This window comes from Heteronotia binoei, chromosome 15, assembly GCF_032191835.1.
Source record: "Heteronotia binoei isolate CCM8104 ecotype False Entrance Well chromosome 15, APGP_CSIRO_Hbin_v1, whole genome shotgun sequence".
Lineage (NCBI taxonomy): Eukaryota > Metazoa > Chordata > Lepidosauria > Squamata > Gekkonidae > Heteronotia > Heteronotia binoei.
The window spans coordinates 51,612,220-51,624,324 of NC_083237.1; the positions used below are offsets into that span (position 1 = coordinate 51,612,220).

Consider the following 12,105-nt stretch of genomic DNA (forward strand, 5'->3'; position numbering starts at 1 on the left):
AGTGTTAACATGCTGTCACTGCAGAAGATTAATGTTGCAGAAATGTGGTGAGTACAATTCTGGTTATACGGGAACAAACTACCTAAAGCAAGGTGAGAGGTTCCTTATGAGGGAAGTGGAAAAACAGTTGCCAAAAGAGAACACGGACAGTCACGTGGGAGTGGGGGGGCAGGTGGACGCTTCCTGGAGCTCCACCCAAGTCGGTGCTGGACTGCTCCTCCAGTGTACCATGTAAGAAACTGGCACGAAGGAGCAAGGCTCCTTCAGTGGCAAAAAAAAGAAAAGAAAAGAAAAAGCTTTTGTGTGTTATAATGTCCAGTGCAATAACATAAGAACATCCATGCTACACTTCTGGAAGTTGGCTCTAAATTCTCAGCAGCATCATTAAAAGAAGAAGTGGGCTTTTAATGTAAAAGACCAAGACAAAGACGCTCGAACCAGCAAGTTGGAGGCCAAGGGTTTCCATGTCCAATAAACAACACGGTTTGGGCCTGAACGCCCTTCTTAATAGCTTGAAAAGGCAGGAAAGATTTGACCCACTTGGACATTCCTGCATTGAGATGGGCACAAAAACGAAACCTTTCGATTTCTTTCACCTGAGTGGTGGGGCTGTACCCTTTAGTAGGTTGGAATTTGCCCGTCCACCTGTTCTTTCCAACCCCACCCCACATGCCACAACAATACACACAACCGCAGGTGATTTCTCACTCATCCTACCCTGAGATCTCCCCGAGACATCAAAACTGAACCATATAGACAAGAAAGCCTCCAAAAAGGCTGTCTCAGTTCTAAACATCCAGACCGGGGCATGATTGTGAGCCTACTATGTCTGGTCCAGGTATCCTATTTCGCCTTTCCAACCCCACTGCCACCATAGCTGGTTCAAGCACTGGAGACATATTGCAGATCCTGCTTGTACAGAGCAGGAAGGAGAAGAAACCCACTTTGATAAAACCAAGGCAAAGAGAAAGGGACGAGGGAGAGGCAAAAACTCTTCGCGGCTCGGTCTACTGGAGACTTGGAGGTATTTGAGAGAGAGCCCCTGTCGCTCCATCACTTTTCATGCAGCATCCAAGAAAGGTGGGGTGGGTTGAGGTGGACAGGTCTTGTTAAGGAAGCCAGAAAAAGAAGGGATGACGGTGCAGGCCTCAGATCTTGCTGTTCTCCAGGTGGGAATCAATGTGTTTTATCAAAGCATCGTCCGGGTAACCAATGGGGAAGGCCACCTGGCAGAGAGGGCAGCTCCGGATGTCAGAGTCCACTGTCTCCATCAGCAACTAAGGGATACAGGATGGAGAAAGAACACAGATGAGAAAAGATTGTCTGTTTTTTTTTTTAAATTAAAGCTTACAAATATAATTTGTTCATTAGATTAAATACACAAGCATTCTTAAGAAGAAAGTCCTTCAGGAGATCTTCTGACAGACACTAGAAGAAGAAGAAGACCGTAGATTTATACTCCTTAAGAAGCAAGTCCTTCAGAAGATCTTCTGACAGACACTAGAAGAAGAAGAAGACCGTAGATTTATACTCCAACCAGTGTTCCCTCTGACTTAGCATGAGCTAGCTCAGATTTTTTAGTCTCCGGCTCACACGTTTTTGTCTTGGCTCAGGAAAAATGGCACCGCAGCACAATAATTTATGCTGTAGCTCACAACTTTCATGCCAGTAGCTCACAAAGTAGAATTTTTGCTCACAAGACTGCAGCTTAGAGGGAACATTGACTTCAACCCTTCTCTCTGAATCAGAGTCTCAGAGTGGCTTACAATCTCCTTTATCTTCTTTCCCCACAACGGACACACTGTGAGGTAGGTGGGGCTGAGAGAGCTCTCCCAGAAGCGGCCCTTTCAAGGACAACTCCTACGAGAGCTATGGCTGACTCAAGGCCATTCCACCAGCTGCAAATGGATGAGTGCGGCATCAAACCTGGTTCTCCCAGATAAGAGTCCACACACTTAACCACTACACCAAACTGGCTCTCTACCTCCAGCCCGCTACCTCTATGGAACAGCGTAACACCTCCCCTCCCTCCCTCACACACACACACGCAAACACAAACACGCAAAACCTGAGTGGAGGTGAAACTTCTTTCGGCTCCAAAATTAACACACATCTGTCAGAGAAAGGGGGGCACAATAACAGGGAAAGCACACAAAAGACTTTGGGAAACTCCCAGAGGGGATACACAGGGTGAGGAATGGTGCTTTTGAGGCCCCACCCCCATACAAGGAGAGCCAAAGCATCATTTACTTGCAGCAGACAACAGAAGCAAGAACGAAATTGCATTTTTTGTAAATCAGGAATCTTTGCTGTTAAATGTTGCAATCGTATCTTATAAACTGCCTATTGATTGACTGATGTTTTTTTTTTTTTGCAATCTGCCTTCTCATTGACAGAAGATCTTATATTTGAAATCAGTGTTCCCTCTATGCTGCGTTAGCATGAGCTACCTCACAGATTTTTAGCCTCCTGCTCACAGATTTTTGTCTTAGCTCAGGAAGGATGACCCCAGAGCACAGTAATTTATGCAGCAGCTCACAACTTTAATGCCAGCAGCTCACAAAGTAGAATTTTTGCTCACAAGACTCTGCAGCTTAGAGGGAACATTGTTTGTAATTCACCTTGTGTCCCAATGAGAAAGGAGAACAATCAATGTAAACAACAACAATAACTGTCGTTTCTCCAGCGGACCTTGGGATGCTTCCATTCGAGTAAGGCCTTTCAGTATTCCTCATGCAGCAGTCTCCTACAATCCATTTGCAATTGACTTTGTGTTTGGTAATTCTCAATACAATATTAAGGCAACATTATTCCTCCTGTAATATTCATCCCCACAATCAGTTTCATCCCCACTGTTAGTTAGCAATAGGCTTCCCAACCCTCCCGCTCTGGCGGGAGTCCCCTGGGTTTGCAGCCTCATCTCCCGGTCTTCAAGAAGTGAGAAGCGGGGGGTGGGGGGTGGAGGGGGGGGGAGAACATACCTGTAGGCTTCATTATAGAGCTCCTGAGCCGTTTGTAAAATGTCTGCCGCTTTAAGGCTGGGCAGGGAGCAGGAAGGGCTTGGGAGAACAGCCCTGCCCTTTCTTTTGCTTTCACTTTCACAGCAAGAGTTCTCCGGAAGAAGATCTGGTAAGTGTGTGTGTGTGTGTGTGTGAGGGAGGGGGCAGGGGATTCCCTGGTTTGGAGGCCCTCCCCCCTTTTAGAAAGCGTGGGGGGGGAGGGAAATGTCTACTGGGCAGAGAGAAGGGTGCTCCAAAGAGTGACGAGAAGAGCACAAAAGATTTGTGGATGTTCTCTCCCCTCATTGGTGGATCTGTATAATATGGCATGTAAAAGGAAGATACAAATGATCCTAAGGGACCATACACATCTGGGCCATTTGCTTTTTGAGATCTTACCGTCAGGTAGACGATATAGAGTGTTGAAGGCTAGGACAAACAGATTTAAGGACAGTTTCTATCCAAGTGCTGTGGTTAGGTTAAATGCAGGGTTATGAAGGATTATCTGTTTTAGATGTATTTAATTGTTTAAATGGTTTTAATGGTTTTATGAATGTTTAATGGTTTTATGAATGTTTATTTAATGGTTTAAATGGTTTTAATGGTTTTATGAATGTTTATCCGTTTTAGATGTATTTAAATGGTTTTAATGGTTTAAATGGTTTAATGGTTTCAGATGTATTTAAATGGTTTATGAATATGTGTGTTTGATGTGTTGGTATGTTTGTGGAAGAGCACCTCATTTCGTTGCTCTCTTTTTGTTGAGAACAATGACAATAAATTCATCTATCTATCTATCTATCTATCTATGGAGAACGATTCCCATAGGGAATAATAGGGAATTCATCCGTTGGTATTGGGGGCTCTGGGGGGGGCTATTTTTTGAGGTAGAGGCACCAAATTTTTAGTATAACATCTAGTGCCTCTCCCCAAATTACCCCCCAAGTTTCAAAACGATTGGACCAGAGGGTCCAATTCTATGAGCCCCAAAAGATGGTGCCCCTATACTTCATTATTTCCTATGGAAGAAAGGAATTTTAAAAGGTGTGCTGTCCCTTTAAATGTGATGGCCAGAACTCCCTTGGAGTTCAATGATGCTTGTCACAGCCTTGTTCCTGGCTCCACCCCCAATGTCTCCTGGCTCCACCCCCAAAGTCTCCTGGCTCCACCCCCAAAGTCCCCAGATTTTTCTTTAATTGGACTTGGCAACCCTAGTTAGCAATGGATGGCGCATTATTGGGGGGCTAATCCTGTCCCTTTTTGAAAAAAGTTCCCTCTCCATATTCTGTTTTTCCCTTTTGTTCCATCAAATGTCCAGAAAATCCAAACTTTTTGCAGGTAGTCTGGCAGTGCCAACCTCCAGGTGGGACGTAGGGACCCCCTGAATTACAGCTCATCTCCAGACTGCAGAAGCCTGGAGAAAATGGAGGCTTGGCAATGTATCCCACTGAGGTTCCTTGTCCTCCCAGACTCCATCCCCAAATCTCCAGGGGTTTCTCAACCTGGACTGGCAACCCTACCCCTCCCCATCCCTCACCAGCAACCAGGGGAACCTGGCAACCCAAAGTAGTCCCATGACCTCTGCTTTTATTGCTTTAGGATCTGTAGTCATCAAGGCTTTTATTGTAGCAAGAACTCCTTTGCTTATTAGGTCATGCCCCCTGATGTAGCCAATCCTTCAAGAGCTTACAAGGCTCTTATTACAGGGCCTACTGTAAGCTCTTGGAGGATTGGCTACATCAGGAGGGTGTGGCCTAGTATGCAAAGGAGTTCCTGCTACAAAAAAAAAAGCCCTTGTAGGAATCACCCTCATATATAATAAGGACTGTCCTCTCATCCAGATCAAAAAGCCCCACACAACAGGGCCAACCATGGTTACAATGTTAAGTTCTGCCATCTAAAATTTGGGGTGGGGGGAATAGCAGTAATTTTTTTTTTTTGTTGAATTGGGAGATTTTAAAAGAATGAGACCTGGGCAGCTATATTGGGTTGCTGAAGTAACCCAAAATGTGTGGACTTGATTTTATTTTATATTGTTTTTAGTATTCTACGTGGTTTTTAACTGTCGTTAGCTGCCCTGAGCCTGTTAGGGGAGGGCGAGACATAAATTTGATAAAATAAATAAAAATAAAATAAATAAAAATGAAAACATAATGCAATGAATCAATGTATTATGAAAAGAAGAATTACACAGATAACTGCAAAAAGTACAGGTTAACAGCCAAAATTCAGTAAAGCATACGGTGCACAAATAATTGCACTGGATGCTTTACTCACAACGGGAGGTCTGACAATGGAATAGGATTTCCCTACCCTACCAGTCCACTTCTTAATGAAATGAAAAAGTAGGGCTGCCAAGTTCCCTGGCAGGGCGAGGGTTCTTCCGCTTTGGAGGTCCCCAACCCACCAGCCCACAGTGGGCCGGCAAGGGGATCCCCTCCTGACATCGCCGACATGATGACATCACTTGCAAGGGACATCATTGTGCCAGCAACATCATGTGCTGGCCACTCTAGGAGTTTCCGAAAAAACTCCATGGTTTCCCTGGACGCTTTAGTAATTTGAGAGGACAACTCTATGGTACCATAGAGTTGTCCTCCCAAATTGTCAAAGCGTCCAGGAAAACTATATAGAGTTCCTACAGTGGCCAGAAGTTCCTACAGCAGCCAGTGCGTGACATCATCAGTGTGATGTCATCATGCCGTGTGCACTACACGCACACACAAAAAAGTCCCCCAGCTGGAGGCCGTAGGGGACTTGACAACCCTACAAAAAAGCAACTGGGCTTCCAAAAAATAAATACCACACTGGAGTAAGAGCTTTTGAACATATGCACTCAGGTTTATAATTTAAATAATGAAGCAGGTTTATAATTTAAATAATGAAGTGGTGGAGCCAGCAAAAGGATACCATTTTGAAATGCTGAGGTAGAAAGAACAGTTTGTACAGTTACACACTATCAACTACCTACCATGTCACCAATCACATCAAAAACAAGGATGCCTAGAGAAGGAAAAAAAGTTTTGGGGAGACATCATACAGATTCTCAGCAACAAAAGCAGAGACATGCAGAGTCTCTATGGAAGACAGAAAACAAGCTAGTGTGGAAACACCCTTCATTTGAAGCAGAAGTTTCTCACTTCTTCTGCTGCTGCTTTTTATTTTGAAAACCAAAACCAACAAAAACTAGAGCCTGCTTGAGTGTTGAAAGAGCAGCTGGAAAGTCCTCAAGAAAGCACTGGAAGGAGACTCGTTAAATGTAGCATCAGGAAAAGTACCAACTGGAGAGAGCTATTTGCTGTAGGGGTTAGGACTGTCAGACGAAGACCTGGGAGACCAAAATTCAAATCCTCATCTGCCATAGAAAGTTGCTGGGTGACCTTGGGCCAGTCTCACACTCTCGGCAAAGCCCTACCTCACAGGGTTGTGGTGAGGATAAAATGGAGGAGATGAGAATGAGGAAAGTTGCTTTGGATGCCCACCAGGGAGAACAGCGGCATATAAATGAAGTTATATAAATAAAGTTGTTTCTTCTCAACGTTGCTGCTGAATTTCTCTGAAAACCTTCAATATACAATTTCTTCACGGATTTGTAGAACTAGTGGAACCTGAATAAGAAATATCAAATTGGAGATACTTCTCTTACTCAGGTTCCTCTAATTTCTGAGGGGAAGTGTCAACATTTTTAGCGTACATTGGATGCAGAATAATTCTGACAGATAATAATTGGCTAAACTGTAACCTGCTTTCAGCTGTATAGGTAAGCTGAGCAGGAAATAACTTTAGTGCCACTCATGTGCTTGGTACTTTGCAGAATACAAGAAAACAGGTTCCTGCCATTAGACAGTGTACAGTGTAAACCAGGGGTGGCCAAACTACAGCTCAGGAGCCACCTGTGGCTCTTTCACACATATTGTGTGACCCCACTGCCCTGTCAGCTGGCTTGGAGAATACATTTAAAATTGCTTTCTTTCAACCTCTCTCCCTCCTATTTTCCTTCCTTCCTTCCTTCCTTGCAGCTCTCAAACATCTAATGTTCATGTCTTGCGGCTCTCAAATATCTGACGTTTATTCTGTGTAGCTCTTACATTAAGCAAGTTTGGCCACTCCTGTGTAAACAATTGTGCTGAGTCCTTATACATACACACATACACACACAGACACATAATCGTTTGTAAGTTCTTGCGTGTACATCTTCCTAACAAAGGACTCACAACTGCAAGTGCTTGGGCAGAAGAAACTTAATAGGTTCTTAATGGATTATATCAATTATTAGCAACGTGGAACTGAATTGCTTCCGTTATGCCAACTGGCGTTCTTATATTGGTTCTTTGATGATCTCTAGCTCTGAATGTTGACCTACTTTGGTTCTTTAATTATAAAAGGCTGCTGACCCCTGAGTTGTATGAAACTTGTTTTAGGCTGCTCTCTCAGTCCAGAGAGGCTACCACCATCGTTTCCAAAAATATTTTTTTCTCTCCATTTCCATACTCAGCTATATGAAAGTATGTACACCTGGAGTTGCATCCAACCATTAATGGGGGGTGGGGTGCAGAATGTGGTTTTGGACCAACCAAAAAAGCAATTCCAGAAGTTATAGGACCTGAATGCACAAAAATCACACATGAGGGATATAGCAAGGAGGGGAAATTGGTAAGAGTGGGCGAAAAAGCTAGCTGGCCTTTGTTTCTGCTCCCAGTTTTCATACCCTGGAAGATTGTCAGGCTGGGGATCTTACAGGATCATCACAAGACTTTCCTACTTGGTTTTTTTTTTACTGACCACAGGGTGAATTTCAACATACAGGGTTTTTTTTTTTTCTTACAACAGGTGAGTTACCTCACAAACTCGGACTAAGTCACAGAATCATAGAATTGGAAGGGACTTCCAGGCAGTGCTGGATTAAACCCCGTGTAGGCCCCTAAGGAGTCGAAATCTCAGGGGGGCCATCGCAAATTATCTCTTAATACATTTTTAATTTTACCAACCAACAATTTTAATAAACCAATTTTATTACATAGAATGAACATTAACGACCAGGATGGAAAGCTGGCCCGGGGCCCCTAAAGGCGTGGGGACCCACAGTAGGGTTGGCAAGTCCAATTCAAGAAATATCTGGGGACTTTGGAGGTGGAGCCAGGAGACTTTGGGGGTGGAGCCAGGAGCAAGGATGTGACAAGTATAATTGAACTCCAAGGGAGTTCTGGCCATCCCATTTAAAGGGACAGCGCACCTTTTTAAATGCCTTCCTTCCATAGGAAATACTGAAGGATAGGGGCACCTTCTTTGGGGGCTCATAGAATTGGACCCCCTGGTCCAATCGTTTTGAAACTTGGGGGGTATTTTGGGGAGAGGCACTAGATGCTATACTGAAAATTTGGTGTCTCTACATCAAAAAACTGAAGCCTCTGGAGCTGGAAAGTCACATGGTGGCTGTGAGGGCGGGACGTCCCCCCCGGCGGCCAGCTGACTGGGGGCGGGAAGGAGCCTGGGAAAGCAGAAGAACCATTTTGTGGCTACACCCACCATCTTGCATCAGAATTCCAAAAGTGCCTGAGAGTTCAAAAAGGCAGGGGACCACTGCCTTTATGTATTGTAATCTATCCTTAAATTGAAATACATAATAAAAAACGATACCCTAACAAGATTTATGAGGTTCAACACAGCCCCCCCCCACCACCACCATCCTCTCAGAAACAGTTCCCCCCATATTCCTTCTCAATCCACTCAGTCTTTGGTCTGTGACATTCAAATACTGACAAAAGCCTGTTGAGTCTCCAGAGGGGTGGCCTCATGAATTTGCTGAAGATGAGAAAAAGAAGAAGAAATCCAAGGATGGGATTTTTTTGCAAACTGAGGCCAAAAGGTCAAGCAGTGTTGAGTGGTGATTATTCAAAGTACAAATGACAATACAGACAAAAGGGTAGAAGATCCAATCAGAACGGATGTGACGCATTTCTGCCTGGTGACGAATTGACAGAGCAAGATGCATGGTGTACCTAAATCTGTAAAAAGCGGCAACTGTTTTCTGTGGTGAGCTTGCCACTCTCATGTGCTTTTGAGCCTAGAGTTGATGGGGTGAGGGGAAAGAGGGGAAATGTTCAGACCAACCAGCTGAGCCATTCAAGATATTGGGTTGGATCCAGTGGTGTGTGAGAAGGAAGAAAAATGTCATTAGCACAGTTCTGCTTGAATGAGCAATAGCATAAAGCAGGTATGCAGCAGCAAACAGTGCCTTCAGTATAATTTTTTAATGAGATAACGGCACATACAAAGTGTTGGAAATGCGCAAACAGGCAGTTTGCATGGTTCTTAAGTTTGCTTTCCAATTGTACCAGAAGAAATACCTTCTGCTGGGTCTTGCTCATACAGATAACACAGTTAGAAGCACTTCTGCTTAGTGCAAGCACGCAGCAAGGAGCTGTTTTAGAGCTTGCAGAAAGCCTATCAACACACATGGAACGCTTCCGTGGGATCCAGTCTTTAATTATGTAGAGGACCAATGACTTCAAGATCCAGTCAAGAGTAAAAGGGAGCCAGCGTGGTGTAGTGCTTAACAGCAGCTGATAGGGTTGCCAATCCCCAGTTTGGAGGTCCCCCCCCTCAGGGTCATCAGAAAGACGGGGAGAGGGGAAGGGAAAGTCCGCTGGACACTCCATTATATTCTGTGGAGACTGATTCCCATAGGATATAATGGAGAATTGATCCGTGAGTATCTGGGGCTCTGGCAGGGCTGTTTCTTTGAGGAAGAGGTATCAAAGTTTCAGCATGGCATCCAGTGCCTCCTCTCAAAACAGCCCCCAAATTTCAAAAATATTAGACCAAGGGGATCCAATTCTATGAGCCCCAAAAGAAGGTACCCTATCCTTTATTACTTCCAAATGGAGGGAAGGCATTTAAAAGGCATGCAGTCCCTTTAAATGGGATGGCCCAAACTCCCTTTGAAGTTCAAACACGCTTGTCACACCTTTGCTCCTGGCTCCACCCCCAAAGTCCCCAGATATTTCTTGAGTCAGACCTGGCAACCCTAGCAGCTGACTTCAGTATGGAGAGCCAAGTTTGATTCCTCACTCCTCCCCATGTAGTATGCTGGGTGACCTTGGGGCAGTCACAGTTCTCTCAGAACTGCTGGAATGGCCGTGCGGCAGCCATAGCTCTCGCAAGAGTTGTCCTTGAAAGGGCAGTTTCTGGGGGAGCTCCCTCAGCCCCACCCTCCTCACAGGGTGTCTGTTGTGGGGGAGGAAGATAAAGGAGATTGTAAACTCCCCTGAGACTCTGATTCAGAGAGAAAGGTGGGGTATAAATCTTCTTCTTCTCTCAGACCCATAAGGTGCCTATTGTAGGGAGAGGCAGGGAAGGCCATTGCGAGCTATTTTGAGACTCCTTCAGGCAGAGAAAAGTAGGGTATAGAAGGTAACTCTTCTAAAAGCTCCAATGAGAGAGGGTGTGACCATCTTCTAGCTGGTGATAAACTAGGACTGCAAGATTAGTAGAATGCAAGAGGGATCATCCATTTCTGTAGTGAACTAGCCACTCCCGATTTCTCTTGCACTTAAATAGGACAGAGTCAAAACATGAACAAAATCCAGTGTAGCCCTTTCGTGAAGGAATCTCCCTCTTAAAACTCTTTTGTTGAAGGCAGTAGAAAACTTCAGAAAATTTGAAGAGGCATCCAATTATAGACTTCAGAGTTTTCATAATTCAGTGAAAAACTTTCAAAGGGGGACCCCAACATGAAGACACTGAGCTGGAATTCACCTGCAAGCCCAACACAGTCAGATTTGGGCACAGCTGGGACTGGGAGTTGAACTAGCTCACTACAAAAAGGAACTGTCATGTCAGTTTGGTGTAGTGGTTAAGTGTGTGGACTCTTATCTGGAAGAACTGGATTTGATTCCCCACTTGCAGCTGCTGGAATGGCCTTGGGTCAGCCATAGCTCTCGTAGGAGTTGTCCTTGAAAGGGCAGCTGCTGCGAGAGCTCTCTCAGCCCCACCTACCTCACAGGGTGTCTGATGTGTGTGGGAGGGGGAGGTAAAGGAGATTGTAAGCACTCTGAGATTCAGAGTATAGGGTGGGATATATATCCAATATCAAATCCAATACCGGTTTATATACTGTATGCATTTTGCTGTGTCGATTCATCTTTATTTAACTTCATTTATGCCCTGCCTTTCTCCCCAACAGGGACTCAAAGCAGCTGTCATCGTCCTCCTCTTCTCCTGTTTTATCCTCACAGCAACCCTGTGAGGTGGGTTAGGCTGACAGACTGCCCCAGGGTCACCCAATAAGCTTCTGTGGCAGAGGGGGGATTCAAACCTGAGTCTCCAAAATCTAGTCCGACACTAACTGCTACATTGGCTCTTATCACAAAACAGAAGCAAATCATAGCTCTTCTGCTTGGATCTTTTACTCTTCTGACTGGATCTCATTCCTACTCTGAACAATCACTGCTGGCTTATTGACTTACTTCGGCTATGATCACAAATGCTAAATAATGCACTTTCAATCCGCTTTCAATGGACTTTCCACCTGGATTTTACTGTGTGAACTGGCAAAATCCAGTTGGAAAGTGCACTGAAAGTGTATTGAAACTGCATTATTTAGCATGTGTGATCACAGCCACAATGTATAAGTCAATGGTGGCCAAACTTGCTTGATGTAAGAGCCACAGAGAATAAACATCAGATGTCTGAGAGCCACAAGACATGAACATCAGATGTTGAAAGCTGCAATGGAGCAAGGGAGGGAGGAAGGAAAGCAGGAAGGAAGGAAAAAAAGAAGGCAAATAAATGGGGGAGGGAGCAGTAGAAATAAAGCAACTTTAACTTTAAATGCCTTCTTCAAGCTGCTAGCTGGTTTGGCTTGGAGGTGATTTAAAGAGACAAATGCCTTTTCCAAGCTGGCCAATGGGGTAGTGGGGGCTTCAAGAGCCGCACAATATGTGTGAAAGAGCCACATGTGGCTCTGGAGGTTGGCCACCCCCGGTATACGTTAATCATTCTCACTGAGGCTTAAGGAGGTCTGTGCAACTGCTTATATTGCTTGGCCTTTTAAACCTCAGTTTTGGGGGGAAAATCATCCCCTGCTCCTTTACTATTCCATCAT

The 12,105-nt window shown here is 44.7% G+C and overlaps 1 protein-coding gene across 2 annotated transcripts in view; it reads right to left on the reverse strand.

Annotated features, from left to right (window-relative positions):
- Window positions 1-277: 277 nt before the first annotated feature.
- Window positions 278-12,105, reverse strand: part of TBKBP1 (TBK1 binding protein 1) — an 88,109-nt gene continuing 76,281 nt past the window's right edge. For both annotated transcript variants that reach the window (XM_060256180.1, XM_060256179.1), the window contains exon 9: window positions 278-1,277. In XM_060256180.1, coding sequence (XP_060112163.1) covers window positions 1,149-1,277 — 129 coding nt within the window. In that variant the 3' untranslated portion in view covers window positions 278-1,148. The remainder of the gene's footprint in view (window positions 1,278-12,105) is intronic.